This window comes from Echiichthys vipera (assembly GCF_963691815.1).
Source record: "Echiichthys vipera genome assembly, chromosome: 11".
Classification (NCBI taxonomy): Eukaryota; Metazoa; Chordata; class Actinopteri; order Perciformes; family Trachinidae; genus Echiichthys; species Echiichthys vipera.
Window position 1 is genome coordinate 16,650,506 of NC_139836.1, and position 14,829 is coordinate 16,665,334.

General features: G+C 40.9%; 1 protein-coding gene across 4 annotated transcripts; it reads right to left on the reverse strand.

The window, feature by feature from the left end:
- Nucleotides 1–71: 71 nt before the first annotated feature.
- On the reverse strand, nt 72–13,875 carry mapk8a (mitogen-activated protein kinase 8a). 4 transcript variants are annotated; one of them, XM_083923166.1, is made up of 13 exons: nt 13,842–13,875; nt 13,457–13,606; nt 7,859–8,025; nt 7,284–7,413; nt 7,132–7,190; nt 6,887–7,025; nt 5,615–5,780; nt 4,777–4,848; nt 4,053–4,235; nt 3,804–3,928; nt 3,605–3,668; nt 2,611–2,688; nt 72–2,110 (listed from the first exon to the last, which is right to left on the reverse strand). In XM_083923166.1, the coding sequence occupies exons 2-13, from the start codon at nt 13,490–13,492 to the stop codon at nt 1,935–1,937; spliced, it is 1,395 nt and encodes a 464-aa protein (XP_083779292.1). In that variant the 5' UTR covers nt 13,493–13,606; nt 13,842–13,875; the 3' UTR covers nt 72–1,934. The 4 variants fall into 4 exon arrangements, with proteins under 4 accessions (XP_083779292.1, XP_083779293.1, XP_083779294.1 ...); XM_083923167.1 differs by lacking the exon at nt 4,777–4,848 and adding an exon at nt 5,263–5,334; XM_083923169.1 differs by having other exon boundaries at nt 1,971–2,115.
- Nucleotides 13,876–14,829: the final 954 nt, after the last annotated feature.

Genomic DNA, 14,829 nt, shown 5'->3' on the forward strand with positions numbered 1-14,829 from the left:
GTCTTCCCATACACGACCTGTTCATTTCCCCATAGAACTCATATTCATGAAAGAAATAACAATGCGAGACATTAAAATTCAACTCTTTTATTTAGTGGAGTTGAAGGTAGACAGTTTCCATTTCTTGTGTATATAATTGGTCTGTTAGTGAGGCAATTTGACATCCAAAGGCTTAGCTTTACACAACTGGCCTGATCAAAACACACCACAACAGGTTTACTCTTTGCTGTCAGTGTTTGGCCCAACCATCAGAAGACTGCAGCATCATCCCAGTAGTGCTGAATGGCTTTCCCATCTCACCTCTAAATGTACCTGCACTAAAAACCAGATTAGCTCAGAGAAAACTCATGCGTAGTCTATTCTAACTTTTCTATTTTTGAGGAGATGGAGGAGAGATAAACAACAAAAAGAGGAAGCCACACCAGTCAATTTAAATGTGGCCCAGTACAGGTTAGGACATGCGTCATATTCCCCAAAGTGCATTCTGGGAGCTGATGTTAGGGGTTACTGCCTGGAGTGCCCAGCCATGAAAAGGGCAAAGGGACAGGTTGGGAATTTGAGCCATCAATTACATCCAAAAGTTACCATATTAGGTAGCAAATGCCTGTTTCCCGAGTCTCAGAAAACATACATACGACTACAGTAAAATGTACAGATCAGTCACTGACTATATTAATCTATGAATTATATTGCACAGAAAAAAAAATGAAACAAAATGCATATAAATAGTACTTCTGAATGAAATGTACATTACATAAAATAGATGCCTCCTAGCTTGAAATAAATAAATAAATAATGCAAATACAGAAAAAGAAATGGGTTTTTTTTTTGCATTTCTTTCAAATGAAGTGTGCCATGATATACATACTGTATATTCAAAAATGTCTAAGTGTGAGGTAGAACTCAGAAAGACGCACCAAAGAAGATAGGAGCATCTGCAACGGAGAGGACTGAAAATCACTGAACTGAGTAAGGGCACTTAAATTAAATATGTTAAACATCAGACAGCTGTGAATAATGTCTGAAAGAACCCGCCAAAAGGGTAAAGTGACTAATTTAGAATTAGTCTCTGGTGACAGTCGTCAACTACAGAAATCTACCCCGTAGATTGACCGATATTTAATTGTTACAGCGCTTACAGCAATCACTGGCTCCTCACTATGCCACATTTCTATTCACTTACATTCACCCTTTTCTTCCTCATCCAACAGACCATCGCCTACAAATTACATCTAAGTAACTAAACAAGTTCAAATACAGTCAGTTAACAGTATGCTATAGTAAAAAAAGAAATTCAGTGTCAGGGCAAATAGACCGTTTGACTGCTTGTCAAGATGCACACAATCAGAGGTGACGTAATACTAAGAAATAAGTTAACTTGGATACACCAAAGGACGCTTTCTACAAGAAAGATGAGGAACAATATCAAAATAAAATCATTCATTTGCAATTGGATCCAAGATGAAGTGCGCTATTGGTCTACTATTAAAAAGAGAATTGGTGTAGATTCATTCAAATGTCCCAAAAATAATACAAAAAAGGTACAATTTAAAAATATACTCAACATAATATTGCAGTGCTAACAGTGTGATACTCAACTGTGTAGCAGTAGCTAAAAAACAGCAATGTGTAAAGTACACTTCCAATCCCTCTCTTTCATAACATACATCAAAGATTCACATCAAAACATACTCTGATTCTTTGCAGCAAAAATACAGTAATAATGATACATTTTCAAACCACAATCATTTACAGCAGTATAATAGTGGGAGGGGAAATAAAAACAAACTGTACATTAAAAGCGTAGCTCTACAAACTAACATGAGAAGTTCCATTGGCCTGAAACCCTGTCCCCACACACGCAGTTGAAGAAAGGTTTGCTTTTTGTGGTTAGGTGCGTGTGTGTGTGTGTGTGTGTGTGCTGTATATGTGCGTTATCTGCAGCAGGCCAGTGCACCCAGAGAGGTGTGGCTGTCCAAGCTGCTGTCTGTTTCAGAGGTCATGGTGGGGTCACTGCTCGGGTCGGTGGGCTCTGTGGACATGGACGAGACATCGTTGGCCGAAGAGGAGGAGGATGTTGGCTGAGGGGGGCTGTCGATCACTGCTGCACCTGTGCTGAGAAAAACACACGTCAACGCATAGGTTTCATTGAAATACACAGCATACTGCCATCAGCTGCTGAATCACAAATGCAGACGTAAAAAGTACATCAAAATAAATTAAAAACTAAACTACTAAACTAAAAATTCCCTGTTAGCAGTGATTTAGTCATTTGCAAAAGACGTAGTTTAAATGACTACCATCTGGAAATATTACAAGATTATTCATTCATATTTTTTCTTTATTCCCTGAATCTCTGAGATGCTGTTGAAAACAATGATTGTGTAATTTTTTAACAAAATGAATCCCAGATTTAACCTACTGTAGTTTATGTATCCAGGTTAAACGTCCAATCATACATGCAAACATTAAATATTCAGTGAACTTCATACAAAATAAAATATCTTTTTTATGAATCAAAACCCTGTGAATATTGTCAGGGTAGTCAAGCCTCTGATGAATACCCATCACATGTTCATCCTTTCTCCCAAAGTTATAATGTTTACTCACCTAAAGGTGGTGGCTGGCCTCTTATCACACCATTTCTTGTCCACTCCTCCCATTCGCTCACTTCCTTATAAATTAGCCCTACAAATAAAAGAACGGGAGAAATTGCGCAGGACAGGAAAGATAGAGAGAAATCATTTTCATCATATTTTTTTTTATGTACGGCCACATACTGTTCAGTCCAAACCACATCATGTTTCTAACTTGTGCTGGTGGGACCTTTCTAAAAATGAGCGAGGGATCATAATGACCTAGCAGGGGTTAGGATGAGCTCATCATGCTGCACAACTCTAAGTGATATGTATGCACAATCTTCAGAATCAGGTTCCCCGTGGTGGAAAACACTGACTGAGAGGCTCCAAAGGGGGATTTCAAGTCACGCAACGCACCCTCTGGCAACTCTAGTGGAGATCCAGAGCTTCTCTGGCAACGATGTTTGTAACCAACTGACTACATGTCTACACATTCACTGGCTGCCCTACTGGATTTCTTTAGACATAGTTTATTTTTGTGCTTTCCCTGAATAGAAAATAATCACGTCACCACTGGGGAACTGCTAATCATAGAAGCTGACAAGCTGACCATTTGTATTGAATTGTAAGTGCGTCTGATTTGAACAAAACTGAATGTATTAAATAGTGAATAGATTTAATAGTGGCATTTGATATGTTAGATGGTAAATTAACCAGCCACCTTGGTAGTTCAAAGGGATAATATGTAGTTTTATCCTAAAAAAGACGCACCTATGTATAAACTAACAAAAGTAATCTCTAGCAATGATCAATTACTGCCCACTAGAAGAGCGGGAAGGGATCTGTAGCTACAGAGAGAGTGCCCTGGATTTTTCCAAAATAAATGTATTACATTCACTTTCTATTCACTTTCAAGATTACTGAATGAAAACTCTTTCTGCACAGCCTCAGGAGCCAGACGGTAACTAACACGCTGAAAGTGGCAATGAGAAGTCAAGTGTTGAGTGTAGTGTATGCCGTCTAACCTTTCCACTCTTCCACGGTATGCTCCCTCTCATCCAGCTGTTTTTCTAGGACCTTTGGAGGAGGCTGAGAAAGAAAAAATGGCTTAAATGGCACATTGGTGGTGCAAGAGTGATGCCAACTTTCCACTCCCAAGTGATGTAATACAAATCTCATGTGACCCATTTAAGAATCACACGCTCTGATCGGCGATCCACTTACCGCTTCTACTTCAGCTGGGTCGTACCAAACATTAATATAGGGGTGCTGCAGGGCCTCATCTACAGAGATGCGCTTCGAAGCATCGATCACTAACATCTTGGATAAGAGATCTCTAGCTTGGCTTGCTGAGGGGAGAAACAACAAATAGATAAGATGCTCTGCCAATAATCACAAGTCTAAAAAGGTGGTTAGACGAAGAAGTTCTGTATGGTTTTAGTTGTGATATCATAATACACAAAAAAGCATTACCTTTCAGTTTGTTGTGGTCAGAGTCGGCAGGGAAGAGCACATCTGGGAAGAGTTTCTCAAAGCTGTATCCAGCATAGCGTGGCCTGTTTTCTACATACGTTCTTACTGATTGGTTCAACTTCATTAGAAATTCCTGAGAAGGAGTGCCAAGCTGCTCAATCACCTTGTTCCACTGGTCGATGTCTGAGGTGTAAAAGTTAAGGAAACACATCCTTCTGATTCCCTCAATACAAACAGAAACACACCATTAGGACAGCGTGATATTTAACACTCTTTGGACACACACGCGCACACACGCGCACACACGCACACGCGCACACACACACACACACACACACACACACACACACACACACACACACACACACACACACACACACACACACACACACACACACACACACACACACACACACACACACACACACACACACACACACACACACACACACACACACACACACACACACACACACACACACACACACACACACACACACACACACACACACACACACACTCAGCAGCTACTGCCCTTTATTGTTGGGCTTGACATTCTCACATAGGTGTGTGCAGCAGAGCAATGATGGAGGTCAGGTTTGTCGGGTGGAAATGCTGAAAATGGATAGCGAAGTGACAGAAGGAAACTCTCGGGATGGTGTTGGCTCTCTTCACACAAAATGAAGTGATGACACAGTGATCAAACAACGATGGGGAAGGATACGATCAGTGCCAGGGAACAACACACTTCCCCTGATCATCTCGGCCACTATGCAGCCCACTGACCATACATCCACTGGAGGTGGATGTTTAGATGACAGGGAGGTGGACATGCAAACAAAATAGTGAGATAAAAAAAAGCACAGACAATGTGAGAAGAATGCCGGAAGAATGGCAGTCGGGTGATGGAAATGAAAATGGAGAACATGCAGCATTGGCCAGATATACAAGAGAGAGAGAGCAATGCAGTGTTGAGCAGATACAAATAAAAACATGTTTACAGCCAAATAACAGCCAGATTACTTCGTATAAGTCAAGTTACACTTGGCTAAATCAACAATTCCCCATAGCCTGGTGCAAAAATACTGTATTCACACCAAAAATTGACCAGGGGAGATCGGACAGTCTGCACAGGACGAAGCACAAACACCTTACAAAGACTGTTAAGATCAACAGCGTGAAGAAGAATTTTAAAAAGACCCAAGGATACAGTCTCTTCCTGGGAAGAGGATTTTATGGCGAACCATTTCCGCCAGTATGCAGCCTACAGACCATATGTCCACTGGTGAAGTGGAACACGGTTAAAAAAGCCAATAAGAGGTGAGAGGAAAGCGAAACAACAGGTTAGTTACACATAGGAAGCCAGTTAGTGAGCAGTTTTTTGTTTTCCCATCATGTAAATAAGCGTCATGCAGCTCACAGTGTTTACAGCAACATTTATCTTCAGGTCTCTGCATATGGGTTATAATAGATCTAACACACGTTTTAACTGAAAACAGTTTGAAAATCAATAGGGGTTGATTAGATTGACCGAGTGACAGATACAGAATATAATCACTAACCATTAGCTTGGTAGCCCATGCCCAGGATAACCTCTGGTGCTCTGTAGTAGCGTGTAACCACATACGGTGTCATCAGGAGGCCCGTGGCAGCCGTCCGAGCCAAGCCAAAGTCCAAAATCTTCAGTGTACAATCTGACTTGACAACTATGTTACTGGGCTTAAGGTCCTACAGAGAAAGACACAAAATCTTGTTTTTTTAAAAAGGGGACATATGCTAATTTTCAGGTTCATACTACATGTTTACATCAGTGGTTCCGGGTCTTCTACATCTGCACTCTCGATGTCTCTGCAACGTCATTGCAGCCAGTGGAGGACTGCACCAGCACTCTAACAGCACTTTTAATACATTTGTGACATCACAAATGTACGTAAGTCCTGGTGGTTCGTTTAAAGGCGCAGTTTCTGAATAGGGGCTGTGTGCATTACTTTGGATTGAGGGTTTAGAGATTAACCCCAACCGGCTTTATTTAAAAAAAAAAGTTATCTCACTTTTTACAAAATGGAACCTTTAAATGTTCATTTTGTCAATAAGAAGCAACGACAAAAAATGCAGATGAATAGCTACAATCAGTTGGGATTGCCCCCCCCCCACGACCCCGTTAGGTACAAGCGGTTGAAGAGGAATGATGATTTTGTTGAAGATGTAACATTCCCTTAAAATGCCTTTTCCTAATTTATTTTTTTTAAGTTACGAGCAATTATCAAGCTACTATCAGCAATTAGATACTTTATTGCCCAATATAATTTGTCGTGAGATGTACACCTGGCTGTATGTTTACTTATGCTTAGGCAATTTTCACTTGTTGTGAGTCTTTTCGCTTTGTGATGAGGTGCAATTGTATTCCCAGCCCACTCCACCCCAGACATTACACCTGCTCAATATTGTTACATATGGGAAAATTATACATTGGCCTGCCCTATTCAAAGTGGAGTTTGGAAGTCCGTAGCAGCCCACATCAGCTTCAGAAAAGCTGCTTGAAATCCAGGGTCTTGTTCAATGACATTTCATTGAGAAATCTTACTTTAAATTAAGCCTTTCCAGTCAAGTAAATGACACAACGGTTAATATTTTTTTCCATCAATGTTTTTAACTGTGTTTTATATCTCTCAGAGGATTTTGTTGGCCATTAAAAGACTTTACTCATCATCCAATAATGTGTCAGTTGACCGTTTGCCCTTACACTTCAGTATCAAGTGTCACAGAAGGTTTAACGGTTCCTCTTCGGGACACTGGCTTGACAGTCTGTGCAATCATGGCCAGTCAATGCTTACCCTGTGAATGATGCCGGCAGCATGGAGGTGTTTGATGCCACACAAAGTCTGATAGAGCAGATAGGACAGCCTCTCGTGGTCTAGCTCCATCTGAATGACCTGGCACAGGTTGGCATCCATCAGCTCCATCACCAAGTATCTGACAGAGCAGAAACAATTTACACAAAAGCAAAGAGAGGGAGTAATTCAGTTTTATGAACAATACATACAGTATGCTCTAAAACAAAGTACATAAAGTTACTTACACATCTTGGAATTCTTCTAATGATTTTTGTGGTGTAAACACATTTAACAGGCCAATGATCTGTGGGTATAGCATGACATGAATCAGAACAATGCTGTCGTGTCACTTACACGTCACATTAAAAACACAATTTGAGACTGAATACATACTTACATTTTTGTGATTTACACATTTCATTAGGACTAGCTCTCTGTACGCCCTCTTGGCATGGGTTTGATTTTGAAACGGCCGACTCAGCTTCTTGATGGCAACATTTCGTTCAAGGATTTGGTCATAGGCAGAGCTGAGGAACAAAGTTAGAATGGTTTCAAAATATGGTCACAATTGTAGCATTATAGGTATAAGACATTTTGGGATGAATGTTTTCACTTAAATAATCTAAACTACGGACTGCTTGGGAGGCAAGTGAGGATTGTTTTTTCTGGTATGTCTGAACTCAGAAAGAAAAACACTTTTTGGTTAAAAAAGAATTTTCTGATTGCCTCAAAGGGCTACCATACTAAACACCTCTACTTTTGGCATTTACAAAAAAAAACATATGCAGTTGAAAAAAAAAAAAAAGGTATAACAATTTGAAGGTCATGTGGATTCATATTATGATTTCTTGAAGTGACATTACATTAAATATCCTTTGTTTCTCTTGAATCTTACAGTGATATATTGGAAACAGTGACCGATATTTCAGCAAGAAGCTGTTGACTGAATATGGACGAGGTTGCGACACTCACCAGACGATTCCCTGTGCTCCTGAGCCGATGGGTCTTAAATTCTGGTATCGCTTCAGTACTGTGAATGTTGAATCCCCAACATCTAGGCTGTAGAACTCTCTTTCTCTCTTGTTTTTGTTCATGGTGAAATCTTCGATTACTGCTTTCTGTGCATCCAAAAATGTTCTCTGTGTACACAAAGACAAGCACGGGTTTTAATACTTTCTGCACTGCCAGATAACAACAGACATAAAAATGTGTCTGCCAAAAAAGATGGAAGTCAAATGAAAATATCTGCGCTAAAAAACATCTGATAAGAAGGCAAAAAAACAGTGCTGAATTTCACGCTTGAGTAGAGCAGTGTTGGTCCTTATCTGAGCAACTCAGCAAACACACCAGGATGGAAGATTTTACATCATCAGCACGGCAGTGGTGGCAGAACAGCATTTGACAAGGAGGTTTATTCCTTAATATGAAACATGACTCTCAAAATGACTCTGTCACACTGGAAAACCAAGCCGGGTGATAATTCCTGTGAGTTTGGACCCTAGCCCAGGACTCCAGCCCAGTTGTACAAGCAGGTCTTCCACAGGCCCATGTTAACTGGGTCAAGTTGCACCGTTCGGCTGTTAGCCCAAATAAGACACAACACGGAGACGCATGATGTTCCCGAATGTTTCATTATTAAAACAAAACCATGTAAAATCAAAAAAAAAAAAGGGAGAACTCTTAACGTCTGCTTCCTTTTCCTTTCTTCATATCTTATATAAGCAACATAATCACCCTCCCTGCGCTCCCACTCTGCCGACACACAGTCCATATGAGGGATATAATTGCCAGAATAAAATGAGTCAGCTCTCCTTCTGTTCCGCCAACGTCACAAAGACGTACAGAACATAACATCCACCTCCCTCACAACATGAAAATAGACATGCCGCCTCTTTTTGTATTATAGGCAGGAAGTCAATTACACTCATCTCTGTTATGAAGGCTTGAATGACATTGCAGTTGGTGTGCAGTACTGACACTGGAACACACGGTATACCTGTTAATTATACAGTTATCTGCTCTGTGGTGAGGTCTTAATTATAATAATGGCTACCTGTGAAGATTATTAGGGTCAGGTCAGTGCAGGGAGGTAATCACAAACTCATTTCCTCCCCCTACATTCCTTTTTATTCACACACACAGTGTTAATATTTCTGCCCCTGCTGTGAAATAACTAGTATTGATGCTTACAACTACATGCTGCATCGACAAATACCTCTGACACCAACGGCACACTATTAGATTGCACTTATGTGTCAGCTGCAGTATTTACAGGGAATGCAGTGCAGCCACATCAGTAGTCTCTGCAGCATCTTAAGAGGTCTGGACCTCATGAAGGTAGGGGGCTGCAACACATCTAGGTGTCTTGTGTATCCTGCAAAAGCAGAAAATGTAGCAAACTGCCCTCTAATGACATAACCTTTGTTTTCTCTAAACAAGCTACTTCATCTTAAGGATTTAATGAATGGCTTCTCAAGCACACACTTAAAAAAGGACATTTCAGATCCTGGCAATGGTTGTTGCATCATATTTATTCTATCATATTTGAATAACAACAAACTCAACATGCTTTGAAAAGTGTGCCACTGTTTCACCAACCAACCACATATTAACACAATATAAGGCCTTGACTATAACATCACATGCCATTAGACAAACATTCAAACTAGTAGCACAACACAATAATGTATCGTTATTTCCATAGGTGGACTCTCATCTCATGGTCTCCCGATTTACATGCATCACTCATCAGAAGGTGAGAACAAACGAGACAAATCTCAGTCACACACATATTTATTAGTATCTCCACTGTATGGCTAAGATACCTTCTGTCATATATCAATCTCATAAATGCCCAACAATCCAAAACTGATATCTTTTTTACAGTCCACACATGTAAACTCGGGGCGGAGAAAGGCACGGAAACAGAAGACCTTGCTCCATCTCCCCAGCCTCAAACAGCAAAGACTCAGCGGAGAACCACTATCGACCCCGTTTATTTTAACTCGATGTCAGCTTGTTAACCTTGGCCACACGACCCCTTGTCTTTTTTTCGTCGACGGTAGAGTTATTAGGCTCGCTGGCAGGTAAATGACCGTAAATACTGCAGAAAAGATCCCTGTAAGCCTGAACACACTGGCTCGCACGAGAAGCCATCATCGCAGCGGTAAATGACAGCCGTACCGTGCTATGACAGGGCCTGTTTGTGAAACACAGTGCGCAGACGGCGGTGATTCTAGCTGCCGCTTCAATCTATCCGCGATCCTAATGGTACGCCGTGTACGAACGCATCATATTGTAACAATACGAAAACGGAGTATTTGGGGTAAGTTATAAGTGAAGCTACAACAGACAAATAAGACCCTTAAACAACAAAACCACGTCGGTGAAGCAGCGTGCACATAGCGACATACGACCCTCCCCCACGGCCAAACAATAAGCACGTCTGAGGAAACAAGAGGTGCGATTCCTCATCTTACCTCTGTCATCAAACGAAACTATCGATCAGCCCCCCTGAGGTCCGATCCGCGGAGAAATGTTCCGGACTACTTGTTTATACCGCCGATAAAGGCTGATTAATTCCGTTGTGCGGCTTAAAAATACATGACCTCACCGAATTCACTTGCCTACGTTTCCATCTGGCTACTACTGACAGGCCAGGACGCGCAATGCGCACGGGGCATGCGTCCCAGTAGTACGTCACTCATCCACAGAGACACACCCACATCCACACCCACCACCTCCTCCTCCTCCATTCATCCTTCCTTCCGCCTATCTATCTATCTATCAATCTATCTATATATCTATTTATCAATCTATCTATCTATATTCGACCCACTTCCGTTTAAAACCAACACACACACACACACACACACACACACACACACACACACACACACACACACACACACACACACACACACACACACACACACACACACACTAACAGTTTGTCATTGCTGCAAAATCCTTCACAGAGGGAAAATGGAAGGGCAGCCTAATGTCCACCCAAAGACAGGGCAAATTGGGAAACACTGGCACACAGCTTCAAGCTAAATATCCAATACACATTTGACATGGAGCCTATATGTAAGAATTGTAAATGTATCCTTTCTTCTTCTTCCTCATGTAAATAAATTAGGTTGGTTAGTTGGTTTGACTTTGAATGCATTTTAGATTTTGTGAACAAATGGGTAGTTTTGAATGTACCGGGAACCCATGGAGGGATTTTCTTCAAATTTGGCACCAATGTCCACTTGGACTGGATGAATTGATGAGATTCTAGAGGTCGAAGGTCAAGGTCATACGTCCATCCCATTCTCACTAACGTGATATCTTCAGAATGCCTTCAAGGATTTTCTTCAAATTTGGCACAAATATCCACTTGGACACAAGGATGAACTGATTAGATGTTGGAGGTCAAAGGTCAAGGTCACTCATGGGACCTCATGTCTTTCCGTCCAATTCTCATGAATGTGATATCTCAAGAATGCCTTAAGGGAAAAACGCTTTTTCCGTCCATTAATAAATGCCATAACTCAGGAACAGAAGTTGAGAAGTTTGGTCAATTGATGACATTAATTGTGAAACTGTGGTGATTGTAGTGAACGTCTGTGCCGTTGGGTTTAAGATGTGTGTTGAAGCCTCCACGTTTTGCTCAAAAAACACTTAATACCTTTTTATGAAAGTCCTCCAAAGTCTTCACTGTATATATTATGTAATTCTGAACAGTTAAAGTGTAATTCTGAAAAGTTAAAGTGTTATTCTGGCGCAAAATCATCCCATGGTCTTTTTCAGCACTTACATATATCGAAGAAGCCGTTGAGACAGTTGTTTTTTGTGTGTGAACTATTAACGGAGAAATCAGGGAGAGTCACTAACAGCTGGACTTGGCCAACACTGATTAGCTCGGGGCAGTACGGTGGAGGCATTAAAGCGGCTTTTTTAACCACTAATACTGCTCAAAATACCACCAAACCTCTGCAGTAGCATGATAAGAGTCCTTTCACATAAACAAAGCACCAACAACGTAATTATTAAAATCGGAGTTTATTTAAAGAGTGTTTTAAAAGACCTACCAACTGGCCTTGGTACCAGCTCCGCATGTAGTAAAGTCCATTCAAGTCGATTACCAAATGCAAACCAAAAGGAAGGAGCCCAATGATGCTTTGTCTCGTCTCCATGGCTCATTTGGTGTATGTACTGTAAGTGCCGAAAAATACCATGGGATGATTTTGCGCCGGAATTACTTTAAATGCAACTGGACTGGTTGGAGAAAACATACAACCTCAAGGTGGCAATTCTTGTTATATATATGCTGACTAACAGACAACTAGATCTGTTGTCAATGTTTTCTGAAGGGAGTTCTTACATCAGTGATGCTGATGAACACAGACTATTTTAATTAGGTTATGGTCATTTGAGTAAACAAAAGCACGTTTTAAAATCTTAAAGATGTACCATACTATAGAAATATTCTGTTACAAGTAAAAGTCCTGCCTCAAAATGTTACTTAAAAGTACAAAAGTGTTAGCATCAGAATGTACTTAAAGTACAAAAAGTAAAAGTACTCATTATGCAGAATGGCCCATTTCAGAGCATTAGATTATAAGGTTATAATTATTGATAGATTAATGAAAATATCACTTTAAAGTTGCAGCTGGTGAGGTGTGGCTAATTTTATTTACTTTAAAGTCTGCTGTGTAGCTTAATCTATCACAACATATTTTATATACATTTTTTGATAATATTTTGTATTAATAAGCTTAATCTGTAAGTAACTAGTAACTAAAGATGCCAAATTCATGTAGTGGAGTCAAAATTATAATATTTCCTCTGAAATGTAGTGGAGTAGTATAAAGTATAAAATAAATTAAAATGAAATTACTCAAGTTAAGTACGAGTACCTCAAAATTACACGTACAGTACTTGAGTAAATGTACTATGTTACTTTACACCACTGGTCAGTTAGTCAGTCAGTTAGTTAGATAGCTAGTTTCAGACAAGGTCCATATATCCAAGCACTGTTTTGTATTCAGTGTAAACAGTGACGCTGCAGTGATCACTTAGGCTACACCTATATGAACTGAGGGCTATTAACAATCAGTCAAGGCAATGTGTAGCTGCATTTATAGACTATACAGCATCTTCTTTTAGCCAGTGGATCGCATCTCCTGTCCACAGTAGGCTGTGGGATCATCTGTGGGCTGTGACATGCATTAGGCTCTGCAGAAATCCATAGCACAACACTTACCATCTAGAGTTCATGCATCAGTTTCTACGCTACAACAACGGAGGTATCCACGGAGCCATGCTCTGCGAATGAAGGCATGTGACTGAGTAAGGACATTAGGGTAAAATTACGTTACTTTAGCGTTGATTAGTTTACACTCTCTCTGCCTGCACCCACCTGACATCCCTGGATGGTTATTATTTATCCTTGTGCCTGCGCAGATAGGCTACCACGGGGCCTGCAGAGACAAAGCTGCGCGCAATAGAGACGGGAAGCGGCATGGATACACGTCCCAGCGCCGCCTCCCGCAGCGAGACACGGCTACTACGCTGTCTTACCCCTTGTTCGAAGAGAGCCCGCAGTGTTATGATCATTGTGGGGGAGCAGCCCTGCAGCAGCTGGCTACAATCCACTCGTATGGCCGAGGTCGTTCGTCCTTTCCACCAGGCTTCTCTGTAGCGCACCTACCGCCAGGGGATCCACCGCACCTTTGGGCGTCAGAAGGATTAGTTAAATCGGCGTAGCTGATTCCACGCCACCCGCTATTGGCGGCTCTGACCTGTCGCTGTCAAACCGCGAGGCTAATCCAATTAAGTGTTTAAAGGCGAGAAGCTAAGAATAGCCCCAATTACAGTAAAAAGTTTCAGATCTTCAGCGTGGTGCTGGTGGTCATAGAGCAAGCGAATGAGGCACCATGTATAGTTAATGTCATTGATGAATTACCTGCCAGAGCCCGAGCAGCCTTTACCGAGAGGACATCAAAACAGCAATGCGATGATCACAAGGATTATTTTGGATCCGTGGTGGGAGCACTGAAGATAACACACAGGATCAGACCGCTGACAGGTTACATGGTACCAGGTAATGTTTCTATTCTTCATAGCATCCCTACAGCGCTGCTGGACAGTTTGGTGAATGTGGTGTCTTCATGTTTTAGACACATTTCTGAGATTTCAGTTGGAAGGTAAAGGTAAAGGCTAAACATCACATGACTGTAATGAGATTTACTTTAAAGAGTAATGTATAGCCTTCACATTCAGGCCTGTGACGACAAAAATGATTTTGGATTCAGTGTGTTGTTTTTTAGAGGCTGCTTATGCTGTATTTACATAAACTGGGCTCTGAGCGTAACGTCCAATCAATACTTAGTTTGTCATGGTACATAAAGGTTAGAGATGTATTGTTACTGTATATTGCAGTGATAAAGAAGGCTGTAAGAGACCTAGATCCTGAAGAAGCATATTGTCCCAAATTCCCAAGGATACACAGCTTCTCCTCTGTGTCTACATGATCACTAAGGAGGTGTGTGTTAAAAGGATAAGACTGGTTGTTGACTGCTTCATTAAAACCAATGGCATGTTTTACATTTTAGTCCAAACATAATGATTAGGATAATAAAGATGCTTTGACACCCTGGAGGAGAAAATAAAGTGTGGCAACTGGTCTGTAAATTGGACATGAGATTATTAGTAATCTAAAATAATCAGTTCAAGAAAGCAAAAAAAAAAAAAGAAAAACATCCTGTAATTTCATGAGAGGTCTTTATGCCCTATAATTTCATCTTAATCCTAAAGTTATATGCACAGCACAGTTCCTTTTTCTCCCAGAAATCAAGCATTACATGACAGTGGTGTCAATGTTTCTGTAACCCTCCAGCAGTGTATGGCTTCACAGCATAGCCGTACACCTGTAGACAGGCCACTTTGAGGGA

Excerpts from the sequence above, each read along its gene's own strand:
- mapk8a (XM_083923166.1), bottom strand. The coding sequence starts at position 13,492 with ATGATCATAACACTGCGGGCTCTCTTCGAACAAGGG. Across the intron at positions 8,026-13,456 it reads GGGCTCTCTTCGAACAAGGG|AGAACATTTTTGGATGCACA; the intron begins GTAAGACAGCGT and ends TTGTGTACACAG. Across the intron at positions 2,111-2,610 it reads AGGCCAGCCACCACCTTTAG|GTGCAGCAGTGATCGACAGC; the intron begins GTGAGTAAACAT and ends TTCTCAGCACAG.